Source organism: Thunnus thynnus, chromosome 21 (genome assembly GCF_963924715.1).
Source record: "Thunnus thynnus chromosome 21, fThuThy2.1, whole genome shotgun sequence".
NCBI lineage: Eukaryota > Metazoa > Chordata > Actinopteri > Scombriformes > Scombridae > Thunnus > Thunnus thynnus.
In genome coordinates, this window is record NC_089537.1 from 18,097,373 (window position 1) to 18,114,380 (window position 17,008).

The window sequence follows — 17,008 nt, forward strand, 5'->3', positions numbered from 1 at the left end:
TTGTAAGTAGCAGATAAATCTCAGGGTAAGGCAGTTAGAAGAGAACGTATGGGGCTCCGAAGTTTAAAGTCCACTGACTTACACTGGGAGACAGGAATGAAATATAACATTTATCAGGAGATCAAATTCATTGCTTCACACTCGGATAGCAAAGCCAGAAGTCTGTCCAAACAGTGGCAAACATGGGACAGCAGCAATTCATAGTAGCACTTGACAGGAGAGGAAACAAATAACAGGAAAACAAAACACAATGGAACACAGGATGGTAACCGTAACTCTTAAAATAATAAAACTTCAACATAGCATGCACATAAGCAAATAAATTAAAAGTTAATACTAAGAAGCACAACTGCTGAATGTAGTAATAACTGTCACAGAATGGTTCAAGTGCTGTATTTAGATCATTTTTTGGGGAAAAGTCACAAATAACTGTCCCATTTACCAGCTACAGTATAAAAATTCATTGTTTTGGCTGGCTTTCACCCAAGAGTGGAAGGACATGTGTGGGCTACGAGGCTGCGATGGCTGCACTGAGCGTGGCCTGCTGCTCTCCAGGAAGTGAAGTCACGGCTGCTTGGAAGTCTGCAGAGTGGTGCTGAGCGAATTCTCTCATCAGCGCGGCCAAAGTGTTCTGGGTTTCTGTGGAGAGGAGACAAAGTATAGTTTACTAAAAGCTCAATGAAGGTGATGCAGAGTATTTTCCGTAAATTTAGACGCCCAAAATAGCTTGAGCACTATTGAGTCATTCAGTTCAGCCTGACTCCAGCTGTGACATTCACCGTTATCGACGTCTTTGTTTCCCAGGACGTGAGTGGAAGCGGCAACAATGGGCTTCATTAGCTTCACAATCTGTAAGGGAAAAAAAAAAAAGATATATGTTAACATTGTTCAGCACCGGTGTCCAAGTCCATGGACCAAATACACTCACTGTCTGAGAGTCCACAAATTTAAAGCATGTGATGTTTGTTGGCTTTGAATTAAAGGTTTATATTCGTACATGCTGGTGTCATTTTTATGTCTTATTGCAGCTAAATTGACAAGTTTGCCTAAATTCTTGATGATGTAGAGAGATGAACTCAGGCGTGAGGTGATAAGTATTTACAGAGAAACCGTCACCCAGAAAAATCCTAAATATGACATTTAAACAAAATTGCAAATAGTTTCCTAAAAGAAAGAGAACACATTGACAGACAAAAGTTTGTGAAAATATTACTGTTTATGTCTATCTTGGATGCCAGCAGAGATAGAATCTCAACATGTACTGTATTCCTTCACACTGGGGTTGTTAATAGCAGGTGTAAATGGAGTTTTCACTGTACCAGAGCAGGACTGTTTGTGTAGAGCATAGCCAGGCAGCTGAACACCGTTTTATTCTCCTCCATGTCCTCTTTGAGGGGAAGCCGATTCACCAGAGCAGGCACAACCTGTCATAGAACACACCATGTGATTCAGTCGATGCAGAATTTAAAAATAAAACAAGCGTAAAATACTGTAAAATCATTGTAAAGTAGGTGAGTGATCAAGCTGTAAATGTACCTGCTCCAGAGGGACGGCCTCCACATTACTCATAATCATCCTGCAGAGGGCAGCACACAGGTTGTCGATCACCCTGAGGTCCGACTCTTTGACCAGCAGGTTGGAAAACACAGACAGCATCATGGGATAGTCTCTGGAGCGTGCTTTGCTAAGGAACAGCTTCATGTGATGTTTATCTATTATTGTATGCATTAAGACACACACACACACTCACAGAAACACACACCCACACACACACACACACAGGTAAGAAGGATACGATACTACGATGGGTCCAGCTGCCTGGGCCAGACATCCCAGCCCGAACACGCTGTTGTTGCGAACCTCAGGGTCACTGTCCCTCACTCCAGCTACCAGGACGGGAAGCAAACGATTGGACAGTCGGCCTGCCACTCCCTGGCCCCCGGACACGCCCACGAGAGCCTGCAGGATCTCTCCAATGGTACCAACAGCAAAGGACTTGTCTGCCACTGTGCATGTGGATTTCTTTTGAGGAAAAAAAAACAATTAATTTGTGTGATACTGACTAAAAACCAAAGGCCTGACATGTTGGTCTTTAACTTGAATTTAAAATGTTTGTACCACTATCACATTCAGCTAATAAGAAAAAACTTTATTGATGTATTGATGTAAAGAACCCGATGGATAGACAACATTAAGACACAAAGTGCTCGTTATTATTAGAGCAATCACATTTTCAAGCAATTTAGTGTCACTTTACATTTAAGCAACTAGCAAATCTTAGAGCCAGAGTTCAGTCTCTAAAAATAAGCTTCTAGCTGTAAAGAGTTCAGAGCAATTCCCTCCTTGCTGCAGTATCAAGAGTTGTTATAACTACAAAACAGAAAATTGTTAAATTATTGGGTTTGAGTAAATAGGCTTCTGTTAAACTTGGTCCAAACTCACAGCTTTGCCCATGATGAGAGGCAACAGGTCGTTCAGGAACGGAGCAAAGCTGTCCGCAGGCACAGAAGAAGCCAACAGGGGAATTCCCTCACCGGCAAACTCTTGGAGCATGGCATCATACTCTGCCTGCAGCAGACAGCACATCACCAGAAAGCACAGAGTAACCTCAACATGGTGTGGACATGATTTGGAAATGATCGGTAGAAAGCAGGGAATTTTCATGCGTGTGGTTTGGTGGATGTTTTTTCTTTGACTCTTATCAGTGTACCTGTTGGTCTTCATCATCAACTTCATCACCACCACCATCCTGACATACAGTCTGAACAGACAAGAGAAAAAACACAATGCTTACTTTCACCTGGGAAATATGTGAGATTTATTATTCTCCCTATCAGTCTCTGCTTCTCTCACCTTTTTCTTGAGCACATCACGGATGACGTAGCTGATCTCCTTGAGGCGTGCAGGGTTTTTGAAAACCTCCTCCTTGCAGGACTTCATGACATTGTTCATAGTTTCCAGGACGCCCATTACAACCTGGCGCTCATGATCTGTCCGCACAGTTTCCAGGAAACAAGGGAGCACCACATCCAGCAGCTTCAGTAGGGCTGGAGGAGAGACACAAGATGTATCAGAATAGAAAGAAATAAAAACAAAAGGCCTGATTGTTTAGACGTGTGTATAATGTCTATCCACTTAGAGACAGTTTTTTTTAAATCTCCCTTGATTTTGTTCATTAATAATCCCTGCTGCAGCAGAAAGCAGCATTGCACGTTTTCCGGATTTCCTAAAAATATGAACAGCAGTGTGGAGTTCCGGAGAAGAGAGGCTTTACCCTGGTGGTTGGCCTCATTGGGATTCTCATTCCACACTTTGTGCTGAGCTCGACAAAACTGGCCCATGGCTCCGAACGCTGCCCGGCGGACATCCTCGTGGGGAAACTGGAGAGGGAGGGAGGGTACAAAAAAGTGTCAAGTTAGCACAGTGGGTAGTGTTGCAGGGAGAGCAAACAAGTGCAAGCACAAATGACAGGTCAATGGTGTCACAAGTGGAGAGGGCATCCTACAAATGGAAAGTTTAAGTTCCCATGACAGCAATCACCTGTCCCTCTGAAGTACTGTTAGGCAAGACACCAATGGTGCACCAGGCTGGAGCAGCAGTTTATGTGCCATTCATGCAGATGTTTGCAAGGTGTGTCTTATTGCATATGCTTTTATACATATTTAAGAGCTTTTTGAAAATATATATACAAATAGTAGGTGGAGACAGGTCAGTTTTGTGGGGAAAATTCTCAACAACAGAGTAGACTCACTACAAACATATCTAGAGAGCTGCACAATTTCAGTTATCTAAAAATAAACTAATAAAATGTGCTAAATCTGATTTTTAGAGAGAAAAACAGAGCAATAATGAATATTTGTAACTATTTTATACCGAAGGAACACGAGCCAGGGAGTGGTGGCTTGTGTTCATTAAACTTGAATTTGAACTTGACAAGGACTGTATTATACTGTCTTTTGATAAGGTACTTCTTTAACGCATCTGACTGCATTTACCACAGTGTTTTACTGAAACATCAGCAGCATCTATACTCTAAAGCAGCTCCACCAGCAAGATGGAAACTAAACAATATACTAAACTTGATCTCCAATGGTCAAATCAAGACAAGTGGAAAAGAGGGAAAAATGAGAAATTCACAGAAACACACATGTGAAGAGTTTGAGATTTGCATTGTCAATCTGCCTACAGACACTTCTATTTATAAACAGACACAAATCTGCAAGACACAATGTATGCACAAACACAGACCACAAAGTGCCCTTCACAGCTCATTACACAGAGAGGGATGATTGGGCTGACCAGTCAGCCAGAGTGACTTACATCTCTCATCTCGTAAACCTGCTGGAAGCTGGACTCCAGGAAGGGCTGGAAGACAGCACTGTCAGGGGAAAACACAACGACACAGGGTTAGTGGAAAAAAATATTTAAAAAAAAATCTATTGTTACACTATATAATTGCTAGATCTCCTGCAAACATCTCTATTACCCGGTGTTGAAGGCAATTTCTCCCAGTGCATCACAGGCATCCTCCTTCTCATCGATGTAAGCATTTTCAACAGTGAACCTGAGAGATGGGTGGAAGTTGACAGAGTAAGAGTAGCCTGCTCGCAACAAGGAAATTCTGAATGTACGTGTGTGTGTGTGTGTGTGTGTGTGAGAGTGAGTCCCCTTACCCTGCAACATCATGGACATCTGTCTCAGTGTCATCTTCCAGAAAATCATCTGCATCTTTTTCTTCTTCGTTATCGTCGTCATCATCATCCAGTAGGACAAATGTTTTGTCCTCCTCAAGGTGTGCCTAGAAAGAAGACAAAGAAAGATGAAAAGGTGAAAGGTTATGTGGATAGTCTATAAAGCAGCTTTGAGCGTGCTGTCGGTATGTTTTGTACCGTGATGCCTTCGTTGGACTTGAGGGCGAGCAGCATGACTGTTGTAATGGCAGTGAGGTGAGGAGTCAGGCAGTCCGGGCTGACTGTGGACACAGCAGAGTATAGACTGTACCTGATAGAGGGAATGCAGAGAGAGGTGAAGAAAAGGTTACAGTAAAAGTTTTATTTATCTGGAGATTTATGCTATTCTGTACTATTATTAATGAATAACACAAGAAAACAGAGAAACAACTATGGCAGGGTAAATGCAGGAAGAGGTAGGGATTTTTTCATAATTATGAAAATGAAACCTCTCCCAGTGAAACGGATATGGTTGTTTTTAAACAGTTTATGCACACGGTCTACCCTACTGCGTGGAAACATAAAAAGAAAACACACAATAAGTTACATACGTGCAGCGTCTCAGGTCGGGGTCATCAATGGTGTCGGTGAGGTTGAGGCCCAGCCGAACGCACTCTGCAGCAAGAGGACTGAACACATCTTTGCCAATGGTACGGGCCAGCACGGAGAGGGTGTCTAACAGCAACAACAAACAACATCAACATCAATGCATTCACGCTGATGAGTTTTTCAGATGTTATTTTTTAAGTTATGGCTAGATACCAGGGTAAAGCAACATTTTTTCCCCCTTTGATCAAATCTGTGGGGTTTACCTACCCAAGGACTGAGTTTGCAGAGATCTCATTTCCTCTGTGGTGGTAGTCAGGAAGCCCTTCAGGCTTTCGATAACTGGAGGGAAGTAGGGCACCAGCAACTCCTTGGCAGCATTGGCTGGTAAGACACAGTGGGACAAGTATTAACAACATTTCTTTTTGCTAGCTTGCATCTTAATGGGCAAACCGAGCCCACCAAGTGTATTGCTGAAATGAAATGAAAAACTGCAGTCTCTCAGCCCTCCTGATTTGTGTGCTCAATTATTGTATTGATGTTGTCATGTTGTCCAAACCTTTTCCGAAATGAGTTTTCAGCAAAAACACAGCTTTCATCACAAACAACAAATAAATCATAGGAAAGATTGAAAATAGGAGGATAAATTGTTTCTTGGTTTCTGTGATGTGATGTTTTATCTTTCACAGTACAGCAGAAGATTTGCATGAAAATGTTCCTGTAAAAATGCTGTTTCCTACCTATGGCACCTATTGCAGACACAGCAAGTTCTTTTATCTTGAGGTTGTCAGTGCTGTTGAGGGCAGACAACATAGTGTCCATCAGGGTGGGCAGGTAGGGCTCAATATCCGCTCCTGTGGAAAGAAAAGGACAAAAATAGACAAAGAATCTAGTTATTGAGTTTGTGGCATTCAACACAAAACAAGTTGGATTTGTTGTAGTTGATTGATCAGTTTATTAGTGTGTCAGGAGGTTTCATGTATCCTCTTGTAGTGGGCAATGTGTGCAGGTTCTACTGTATAAGTACCTAGATTCTCCATGAAGTTCTCCAGGGCATAAAAAGCCTTAGTGACATGGCCGACCTTTGCCTGGTTCAAGGATGAGAGGTAGCCCAGGAGCAAAGGCATCAACTCTGCACAGTACTTACTCACTTCAGGCTGAGAAGCAGAGGTGGAAAAACAGAGTAAGTAAACAAGAGATAACTGGGAAAAGTTTTTAGCCCTAAGTATAAGAATTCTTGTATTCTGTAATTCTGTAGATTCAAAAGAGTTTTCTAGAGGTCTCCTCAAAGGGAGTTGATTTCAAAGGATCTAAATATTGTGATATAGTTTGTATGCACTTCTACACAGTTCAAAGCTTGAAAAGTTGGCACTTAACTGTTTCCACAATTCCAAAATATCACTCACTCGTTCACTCAAAAGTGAGCAGTCAGTTGAGATTTTTGCACACTTACTAATCATCAAATACAGTGCACTATACGGTAAACAGGGAGCACTTTCAGACACAACTAAAAAAATATTTTTAAAAAGTAGATTGTGCAGTGATTTGGTTATTTAACACTATCTTGTATAAAACATTGTATTCCTGGTATATGAAATCTGAGGTACTCAGTATTGGTAATATAATAATATTCAGAAACGCAATGCATTAATAAATATTTTCATTAGAAGTATGATCTCAAAGTAATAAAGCAAGCAAAAAAAAAACAACAACTGTATTTACTATTGTTTATGTTGCTGTGATGTCCTGACTCACCTGTAAATGTTCAGAGAACTGTCCAAGGGCAAAGAGGCCGGCACTGCGCACCACCTGATTACTGTCAGACAGACTCTGGCACACTGTCTGCAGCACTGATGACAGCATCCTACAGTAACAAAGACAGACAGGTGAACATACTCAAAACCTGGGGATCGTTATTAGACACACAACAGACTGCAAAAATCTGATTTTGTCCCCTCATGGAATATATCTGCCATGAGAAAAAATAAATGATAAAGAAATGCACACACACACATAAGATAACTTTTTCAATTCAATTGGACATACTTGGTGCGTATGTGATCAGCACATCCTTCAGCCAACACAGCAAGACACATCAGGCCTCCCTTCCTCTGATAGGGGTTTTCACTGGCAAGGCAGGACTGAGTGAGAGGCATCTGATGCACAAGAGAAAACATAATACAAAGTCAAAAAGCAGGTACCTGAGTCAGGGCTGTTACTTTGGGATTCTATCATCGGGTTACTTAAACCTGAATTAAATAACTCAGTGGAATATGAAATGATCATTTTTGCCAAACCTTGTGAGAAATAACACCGAACTATTCATCCAAAAATGCTTGAAGTTTCAAACATTTATAAGTACCCAAACAAAAAACTAAAAAAGGTAAGTCATTTGATTTACTATTATATATTTGTTATTTTTCAGATCAGCATCCAGATAACTTACCAGGTGCTGGAACAGTTTCTCTGGAGGCATATGGAGGGCCATCGTGTCAATAATCTGGAAATACACAATTCAACAAGTTAAATCTCACGTGCAACAGTACACAACACAAGAACACACTGAACATCAATATAATTGACTGACTTTTCCCCACCTGAGCAGCACAGTGTTTGGGATTGTCATTGTCTGTGCCATCACCACTGTCATCCTCCTCATCCTCTGGGTCCTCCTCTCCAGGTGGAGGCACTGCAGTCAGCACAGGGAAAATGGCCTGCAGGATGGGGTTCAGCAGCTTCTGCTTCAGCACAGTCTACAAAATAGAGGGAAAGATAAAGATTTTTCTTACCCTGTATTATTAAATATAATACTCATTTCAAACTGACGGATAATTAAAGGCAATTGGTTTATAGTAGATGAGGGATGACTTTACCTTGCTCTTCAACTTGATGAGAAAGGCGATGCAAGAGAGGGCTTTCACTCTCAGAGAGTCAGTCAGCGCAGTGTCACTGCCCACCTGACACAAACACACACGCACATTGTTAAAACTCTCATATATGACACTCTCACTGTCAGATGACAAGTATTTGCTGGTTCATAACTCAAAACAGAAAGAAAGACAGTTCAGCTCCCACCTCTAAGCAGAAGCGAACCATGTCTGCAACATGAGGCACAATGATGGACACCTCACTCTCCATGAGCTCATTAAACACTTCCATTGCTTCACTGGCTTGGCCCTGTGCAAATGCAGACAAAGACAATAATTTACAAAATGTTTTATACAAACTGTTAAACACGTTTGACTGGCAGCAAAATAGCAGAACTTATTTAAAGTTTTATACACAAATTACAGTTTACCTGATCTGCCTTAATGAGGTGTTTCAGAGCCACAATCAGACTTGGGATGATAGAACGCATCTGATTCTGTAGGGCAACAAGTTAAAAGGTGTCATTAAATCTTTGCATGCTCACAACGACCACGTTTTACCAGTTGCACAGTTTACAAAGGTTAGACTATAGATGGGTTAAACTTAATTTATGATTTAGGCAATGCATCAACAAATATGGCCCTATCCCATTTGTAATGGTTTAAATATCTACAGACTATCTGGAACTCTGTTCCTGCCAGATATCAGAGGGAAAACTAATGCTGGCTCACCATCTCTTCGGAGCCGGTGAATGCAGTTATGGCTGTGAGGGTGAGGATGCAGTAGTACAAGGCTGTTGGGTTGTTGTGGTCCTGCAGCACAGTGCTGAACAGCTGCAGCAGCTGGCAGTAGTGAGGCTTAAAAGGCTCAGGGTTGGACTCCATCACCTTGTTCAGCAGCAGGAGGCCAACCTGGTAGGAGAGAAGACAGTTGATATTCCAAATATGTTTTTAAATTAGTGGTTTGCAAACTGTGTGATTTATTTTTTTATTTTAATGTGCAAAAGTTGAAATCCATGCTGACAAGATAAGACATGATAACAGTAAATGATTTTTGTGTAAATTCCTAGCTACACCATGGGTGCTGCACCTGTCTGTCATGGGGATTGCTGCTCTTGGTGGATTGATTGAGGAGCTGCAGCAGGGCAGGCCAGCGGTCTGGTGTCTCATGTTTGACCATCACTGCACACAGTTGAGACAGTGAGTGCTGCACTGTGTGTCTGCAACACAGAAACATATAGATAAGTTTGGATTAATTCAGAACTGAACTGTAACATCATGTCTGTGTCAATTTAATCTATAAAAAACAAAATCTGGGACATTTAAGACAAAGTAGGTTATCACTGTATAGAATGAATGGCTTACTCTGTTTCCTGCATGAAAGCCTGCAACACCACTGCCTTCAGGCTGTATGAATAAAAGCAAACAACACCATCACAACTCATTTTCAACTTATTTTCAACTATAACAACTGGGTGTAGTCTTATGAAAGAGTGAAATTCTTCAATGAAAAGTAACGAGCAAACCTCTCTCTATCATTAGGACTGATCTTCTTCCAGTGTTTCTTCACTCTCAGCCTCAGCATCACCGCAGCTGACTGTCGAATCTAAGAGGCAAAATGAGGAAGATGTGATGTGGTTTAGCTACAGAGATGACAGGACATTCATTCTGGAAATGATACTGGGATCCCACAGGATGAAACCAGCATTATTCTCTCACTTCCCACTCTCTCTCACACACACAATACCTGGGGGTTTTGGGAGCCACTCATGACTGCACACAGGGCTGGGATTATGGCTGGGTCTTTGAAAGCCTGTTTCAGCTGGGCTGTGGCCTAAAAGGGGACAAAAGAGATCACACTGAGTTAGATTGGCTGCCACAGATACAGGATTTCAGAAATCACAGGTTACCAATACAAACCCAAGTCTTAATTTGACCTTTTTAAGATAAATATTAGAGTTAAGTTATTTCAGTTAACTTATAACGTTAGAATAGGCTGGCCCCTGGTGCTATCTATAATTGGTGTGGCAGTTAGCAGACGTTTAACTTAGCTGTGTTGGCGTTAGTTAGCTAACTTAAGATAACCGTTAACCGTTGGTTTTCAATCTTGTCATCTGTACTGTTAATTTAACGCTAACTCTAAGTTGAACTAAGTTATTTATGGCGTTACCTGCTGGATAACTGCATTGTCAGGCTGTGTAAGCTGTGAAAGAATTTGCTCAAGTTCCTCTGTCATGTCAGCACTTCAGAGATGTCACCGTTAGTTGAATCTGTTGCGACCGTTAATACTTCTAATAAACCTAGATAGCTTCAAGTTGTCCTTTCTCGGTGTGGCTGCGACCGGTGTCCCAAATCTCAAGTCAGCTAACTCACACTCATCAAATATGTAAACAAAACCTCTCTACCGAGCTACCGAGTTTACAGTGAAAATACACTTTAAAATAGTCGGAAACGTATGAAAGTGTCACGTCGAAAAACGGGTGTGACAGCTTCGAGTTCTGGTCTGGTCCGTTGGTGCCTCAACTGCCAGCACGCGGGGCAGAACCGGCCAGAGTTCCATGTGAGTTGAGTTAAAGGGACCTGCAGCCTGCAGCAACGGCTTCTGCAGTCTGACGGAAAGATAGAGCGCCGAATACTGGACCGGAGGGCACGCTGCAACAACTCTAAACCAGCACCTTGCAGTACAGAAGACGACTGAAGCTAACTCTCTTTTTAAATTAACGATTGATTTGTTTATACTTTTTTCACTGAATCGATTAATGCAATTGACCAGAGTCCAAGGTGAAGTCTTCAAATGTCTTCTGTCTGAACAACAGCCCAAACCCAAAGATATTCATTTCACTACAATATAAGCAAAACATCACTTTTCATAAGTTGGAACCAGAGAATTTGGGGCATATTTTCTTATCTTTAAAAGAATAATCAATTATCAAAATTGTTGCCAATTGATTGACTAATCGATCAGTTGTTTCAGTATTTGCACAGAAATACCAAAGATTTGAGGTCTTTTAGATACAAAGTCTTTATCACATAATTTGTCCACTAGTGAGCACAGAAAAGTGTTTTTTTTTTACTGTAAATTGTCCCACTCAGTCTTTTAAAAACACTCACTTGAGAGATCCTGACCAAAACTGTTTATATCATGTTTAGCCTATACATAAAAAAGAATATCAACTGACATACTGTTATCAGATTTTTTAAACTCTCAAATATGAATATCTGTCTGCGTATACTCCAAATCCAATATTGGTTGTGTTACAATGATTTAAAAAATATTATATATTATTACATATTAAACCACCATTCACTACAGCTTCAGTCAAAAAAAGGATGTGCACTAAGTGTTTCCAAACTTTTGAATGGTACTGTAAAGTAGTTAAAATCAGTCTTAAATGTGACCAGGTACTGCATTAAAGTGATAGCTTACACAAAACACTAATTATAATCCAGTGATGTAAAATTAAAACCCTGAAAGGGGCCATTCTGCATAATGACACATTTGGCAGATAATACTTGTATACCTTTAGTTACAAATCAATTTTGAATGCAGGACTTTTACTTGTAATCAAATATTTGTCCATTGTGGTAATACTACTTTCACCTGACCTGAATAATACTTCTTCCACCACTGATTTAAATCAAAACACTGATTAAACCACAGAGAAGGAGGGCTAAAAGAATGCCTTATTGTTGGAGACAAGGTGAATTGGATAAAGGTGGGACTCTGTGATCTGTGCGCTGGAGAAAGTAGCCATGAGAAATCATTTGCACACTCTTTAGATAACAATAGAGAGACTGATGGTCTCACACTGCACTACAAAAACACCCATTACTGAAAACACATCTTCAGTGACTAATCTGCACTCAGACAGTAGCAGAAACACTGATGGAAGTCACTGTGTAACTTGTCATCTGAAGACAGACAGCAAGAGGTCTAATTCAGCATCAGTTTTAAGGTATACTAAAGGCGGTGGCGATGGTAAAAATGTCCAAATTTCATATAATGGCAAAACAAAAACAATGTAGACATGCAAATAAACCGTAAACGAATGATGAAAAACTATGATGATCAAATGTATGGCTTCTACAGCTATTAGGAGCTATACAGCTAGTTACTATAGCATACTTTAACATGAGTAGTGCCTTTCCAATGCCAAATTCCCTAGTACAAAAACTGTAAAATACAGTGCAGTAGCCTTGTCATCAAAGGCCAATCAGTCTTCTCAGCACATACCAATGCTAATGTTCTGCATACCTATCCACTCACCCCCTATACACGCCTACACCATCAACCCCCTCCTGTATGTCTTCAAGATCACACAAACACACCCTGTCCAGTCAGAGATCAGTGGAAATGCTGATGTGCCCATTAGGCTTACTGTTCTCACATCATTTCACCTCTAACTGAATCATTACCATGTCAATACAGCCGAGGAGGGGGAACACAAACATCCATTCTGAAGGTAACACACAGCTTAATCTAAATCATCTTTGTGAAAAGGATTGCAAATGGAGGTAAAAGCAGTTTGCCCCAACATTTCCAACCCTGCTGTACAGAATGGGGGGTGCTGGGATTTCAAGCTCTATCTTTGCATGTTTGTGCTGTGTGCAGTTAAACATATGTGTGTTTTAAGGGTATGTATGTATTACTCTTCTCAGACATTAAGCTACCCCAATACCTTAGATACAAATTTGGATTTCTCAGTCATTAACAATAACACCGACTAAGAAGTATCAGTGGTTTATAAACTATTCATGCCTGAGACCCAGATACTATATTTAGTCTATTGATCTGGGACTGAAGCTCCTGAAAACATAATTAATCATGCCATTGGGGAAATCAACAGACTCAAGGGTTAAGAGGCACTGAAGCTATGTGCTACCATCAGCATTTTAAGCTTATTTCCAACATTATTTAATAATATCTATATTTTGATTTTTTATTACTTATGTGCTTTTTGTTGGGGTGATGTGAAGGGGGAATAAAACATTTTTTGCTGCAAAAGTCTTTTTCCTGCATAAACAGTATGTTTAAGATGAGGTTACAGCTCATCTGAAGACTAAGAGGATTTCATTTTTGTATGTGTAAAATCTCTTTCAGTACAGATCAGCATTTAATTTAGAAAATAATCAAAGTATCAAAGTATATATTGATCTCACCCTAAATAAACCCTGTGACAGGCCTGACTCGAAGATGAGATTTCTTACAACCTGAAGATTGGTAATGACTACATAAACTTTAATGCAAGGACATAAAACAGGTTCTTGAAAAAGTATCAATGAATGTTGATCAAACATTACAAAAGCCATGGCTGGATGTTATCTTGCTTGGGGTCCCTGGGCTGCTTTAAGCCAGTATGATGGAATATTACATTACTCCAAGTGAGCTGTGTGATAATTTTATTAACACAAATTAATTCAGGAATATGCACAATGGGTAATAATGCCTCAAGATCAGGTAATAAAGCAGGATCCACCTAAAGGCTCTTATTATGCCAGGGGATTTTGTGCTTTTGTATTTATAACTCCAAACCAAACCACATTTAATCAAATTACCACAAAACAATTGTCACACAGTGTATCAGGGATTTTTGTGGCCCCCAGGGTGACTCATGTGTCACACTGTGTAGCACTGAACTTTTAGTAGCATTTAGTAACTCTTTCATAACTTTATTTTGCCTGAAGTATACAATTTCGCGGCCACCGTATTCAGCTTGTTGCAATCTGCAACCTCACCGCTAGATGCCACTAAAGCCTTCACACTGGTCCTTAGGTGACCAATGAAATGGCGCTACTGCTGCCCATGAATGGTGAATCAAAGAGATTGGCTCAAATCAAAGCACCCACCTACATCCCTGCCCACACCCACACACGTCTTTAAAAACAGCCTTGAGATGCTGCAGCAAGTTTTGCGCGTTAATTGGCGCTCCTTGTTTTGCCCGGGTAGGTCCTTGTGGTTTAATTTGTCTCCCCAGCTCTTCGGTGTTGTCCTGCTAAATTTTAAGCAACTTTAGCATCAAAACGTTTTTACATTTTTTTTTTTATCAACGCACGACAACTGCCGGAGAAATGACAGACTGGAAGACACAGGTGAGTTACAACTACAATCCCGCTTACCATGCCTACGCCTACGGCCTCATGTACCAGCCCGGGCCCGAGCAAAATCACGGGAACCTGGCCGGTTGGGGCGATGCCGGAGTCACGGATTTGAGTAACTACAGTCCCGGGGTGACCCAGGCCCACTACGCCGCCACCGCCAGGACCCGGGAAGAGTCTCCGCCTCACAGCCCGGAGCAGCACGCCGTGAACGGCCACTGTCACTACCAGGGCTCCGGTCTTGTCTACCTCGGTGACACCCAGGCAGGCCGTCTGCTCCTGGCCGGACAGCACCGTGCCGCCTACGATACGCGGGCTGATGAGGCCAGGCGGGCCGGGAGCGACTCGACCAGTGACTCGGAGGCGCACACCTCCCCAGGTATGCAAACTTAGCATTTCATTTAGCGGAGAAAGTCCTCCGCGATTGTTGCAACTTTTGAGTATCAACTTAAAACATTATCACGTTTTTGTGTAAATGCTTACATCTCCCAGTTGGCTGCTAAAAGCGAACATTTCCTCTTCCAGCACTGGCCATGAAGTCCAATTCGGTTCCATTTTGGTTTTAAAAGGGTTTTCAAATATCCCGCCACTGATTTTTAGAAAGCGCATCTGGCAAAGGCTCAGTAGCGACATCTCGCGACAGGATTTGAAAATAGCACAAAACAATACACTACTGTCTTTCTGCTATGAACTTATGTTAAATGTACTTATTTTTTAGTACTTATGTAATTACTTATTTTTTACTTATTTTTTTCATTGATTGTATTGTTTGGTATTTATGTTAGATATTTCTTGCAATTCACTGCAGTGGTGAAAAGATCCTAATCTCTCTCTCATGTTAACTCAAATTCATTGACTCAGGCCATGATAACATGGTATGGAGCACAGACAAAATATAATATAAAGAAAATAAAACAATGTTACAGGGCATGGCTAATGTACAGTTGGAAAAAAAGGAGCTACTTTGTCCACATTAACCATCTAGATTTGTGCTCACTCTGGTCACTGCTTGTTCCCCCCTTGCTTAGATTCATGGAGTTCTGGCAGCAGCAGAGAAGGAAGTCTCCCTCAGGCAGACCCTGCCACATGGGCGAAGAAAGATCTTGACGACGAGGCAAACAGCAGGAGTCCAGATGCCGGCGAGGATGTAACCAGCTCTCTCATGGAGGAGTCACGGACCTTTGCTGTCACAGGGAACGAGAGCACCAACAACACCACCTCTCTACATGTACCCTACCTTGCCCCAAAGAAGCCAAGCACTACTACTACTGTAAATAACGCTAAAGGGAAGGTCCGGACTGCCTTCTCAGAGAGTCAGATGAATGCTCTTGTTCAGCGCTTCAGTGTGCAGAGGTACCTCACCCCAGCTGAAATGAAGAACCTGGCAGACCTCACAGGGCTGACCTACAAACAGGTGAGGCATTAAAGAGGGTTGTGTGGGACAATAATTGAGTTTCATGCACAGTTGCATACATATCCTCCCCTTTTTAGCACCTCAAATTACAAGCTCAAAAAATGGAATTCGTGGACAGTTTCTAATCAGTCGGGATCTGCTTCGACCTGTGTTTAGGTGAAGACTTGGTTTCAGAATCGAAGGATGAAGCTAAGGAGGCACCAGAAAGACACCAGCTGGGTGTCTGAGCGCTACACTGCCAACAAGGGCAGCCCAATTCATGGAACCATCTTCACCAACATCCCCACACATATTCCACCTGTAAGTATCTCCCAATATTTGAATTATTATTACACAATTTATTGTGCAGTTGCATGCATACATATGCAACTCATATTTGTTCTTAATTGCACCATATTCTGTTTGGACTTTGAATTTAGAATCAGATAGTTGTCCTGCCCAGATGTCCTGTTTATTAATAACAGAGAAGCAGCGGCTTGGACATAGAGCAATGCGTCCATAATGGAGGCCTAACCATAGTCTGATTAAGGCCTTAAAGGCGAGACGAAACACTGTCACAAACGATGATATGCTGTGATACAGGAGATCATGTAATTTTGATATTAACTACCACCTGTTTGTATTTCAGGGTGAGGCCAGGCCCCAGCTCAGGGAGCATTACAACCAGCACGTGATGGAGGCAGCCTTTAAGAAGACTGCTCCTCAGAATCTGGCCTTCTATTTGGCTGCTATGGGCAGCACTGCAGGATCTGCTGGCTATCCCTCCTGGTCCTCCAGCACATCCCAGAATGCAGTGCCGCCCAGGCCCCAGGCAGCTGGCTGGTCCATGCCCCCAGGCGTCAGCCATTATGAATTCAATCCAATCAGCAACGCTGACCATGACACAAGCTTTGATGGCAAAGATGGAAAGCCTGTCAACAGCCGGGGTTCCCTAAATACAGCCATTGTACAAAATGCCAGCCAGTAGTACCTGTTGGAGCTATGGGCATATAAGCTTTTCTGTAAATGTTACCCAACAGCCATGTTTATATTCTTCTTTTTCAAGTTTCCTGACTGTAACTGGGGGCTTTTTTGTCAGGCTGGGTGTACATATGCCTTGTTCATACTCCTGTTCAAAAGTTTTACTTTTTTATCTTGAAGTTTTATTTTTATATGCAACTATTTAATGTATGTTGGTGTGTTCTTTGTGCTTGGTGATACTAGATGGGTCCAAGTTGGATGAATTCTTTGTATTACATTGTTTTTTGGAACCATTTGAAGTACTGATATAGATCTTGCACACATTTCAATGCATTTTTTTTCTACAAATACAGCTTCACTTAGTAACTTCGGCAAAATTGTCCTTGTTTTACTTC

General features: G+C 41.5%; 2 protein-coding genes across 3 annotated transcripts; one reads left to right on the forward strand and one right to left on the reverse strand.

Moving 5' to 3' along the window:
- Window positions 1-97: 97 nt before the first annotated feature.
- On the reverse strand, window positions 98-14,887 carry ipo4 (importin 4). Of its 2 annotated transcripts, none has more exons than XM_067578597.1 (30): window positions 14,723-14,887; window positions 9,891-9,977; window positions 9,670-9,749; window positions 9,509-9,550; window positions 9,234-9,363; window positions 8,876-9,055; window positions 8,575-8,640; window positions 8,352-8,453; window positions 8,150-8,233; window positions 7,874-8,029; window positions 7,723-7,776; window positions 7,323-7,432; window positions 7,032-7,140; window positions 6,304-6,433; window positions 6,017-6,130; window positions 5,547-5,660; window positions 5,282-5,405; window positions 4,890-5,001; window positions 4,674-4,798; window positions 4,487-4,564; window positions 4,321-4,378; window positions 3,275-3,380; window positions 2,854-3,047; window positions 2,711-2,761; window positions 2,443-2,568; window positions 1,796-2,022; window positions 1,537-1,669; window positions 1,320-1,424; window positions 780-849; window positions 98-639 (listed from the first exon to the last, which is right to left on the reverse strand). In XM_067578597.1, exons 1-30 carry the CDS (start codon window positions 14,870-14,872, stop codon window positions 509-511), a joined length of 3,348 nt encoding a protein of 1,115 aa, XP_067434698.1. In that variant the 5' UTR covers window positions 14,873-14,887; the 3' UTR covers window positions 98-508. The 2 variants fall into 2 exon arrangements, with proteins under 2 accessions (XP_067434698.1, XP_067434699.1); XM_067578598.1 differs by lacking the exon at window positions 14,723-14,887 and adding an exon at window positions 10,314-10,699.
- On the forward strand, window positions 14,009-16,990 carry nanog (nanog homeobox). Its single transcript, XM_067578600.1, has 4 exons — window positions 14,009-14,618; window positions 15,268-15,653; window positions 15,810-15,953; window positions 16,282-16,990. The coding sequence occupies exons 1-4, from the start codon at window positions 14,213-14,215 to the stop codon at window positions 16,618-16,620; spliced, it is 1,275 nt and encodes a 424-aa protein (XP_067434701.1). The 5' UTR covers window positions 14,009-14,212; the 3' UTR covers window positions 16,621-16,990.
- Window positions 16,991-17,008: the final 18 nt, after the last annotated feature.

What these genes read in the sequence shown, in the direction of transcription:
- nanog (XM_067578600.1), top strand. Translation starts at nt 14,213, where the DNA reads ATGACAGACTGGAAGACACAGGTGAGTTACAACTACAATCCCGCTTAC. An exon ending in CAGGGCTGACCTACAAACAG is followed by an intron (nt 15,654 to 15,809) that starts GTGAGGCATTAA and finishes ACCTGTGTTTAG; the next exon opens with GTGAAGACTTGGTTTCAGAA. An exon ending in TCCCCACACATATTCCACCT is followed by an intron (nt 15,954 to 16,281) that starts GTAAGTATCTCC and finishes TTTGTATTTCAG; the next exon opens with GGTGAGGCCAGGCCCCAGCT.
- ipo4 (XM_067578597.1), bottom strand. Translation starts at nt 14,872, where the DNA reads ATGTCGCTACTGAGCCTTTGCCAGATGCGCTTTCTAAAAATCAGTGGC. An exon ending in GCTTTCATGCAGGAAACAGA is followed by an intron (nt 9,364 to 9,508) that starts GTAAGCCATTCA and finishes TCTGTGTTGCAG; the next exon opens with ACACACAGTGCAGCACTCAC. An exon ending in ACCTCATTAAGGCAGATCAG is followed by an intron (nt 8,454 to 8,574) that starts GTAAACTGTAAT and finishes GCATTTGCACAG; the next exon opens with GGCCAAGCCAGTGAAGCAAT.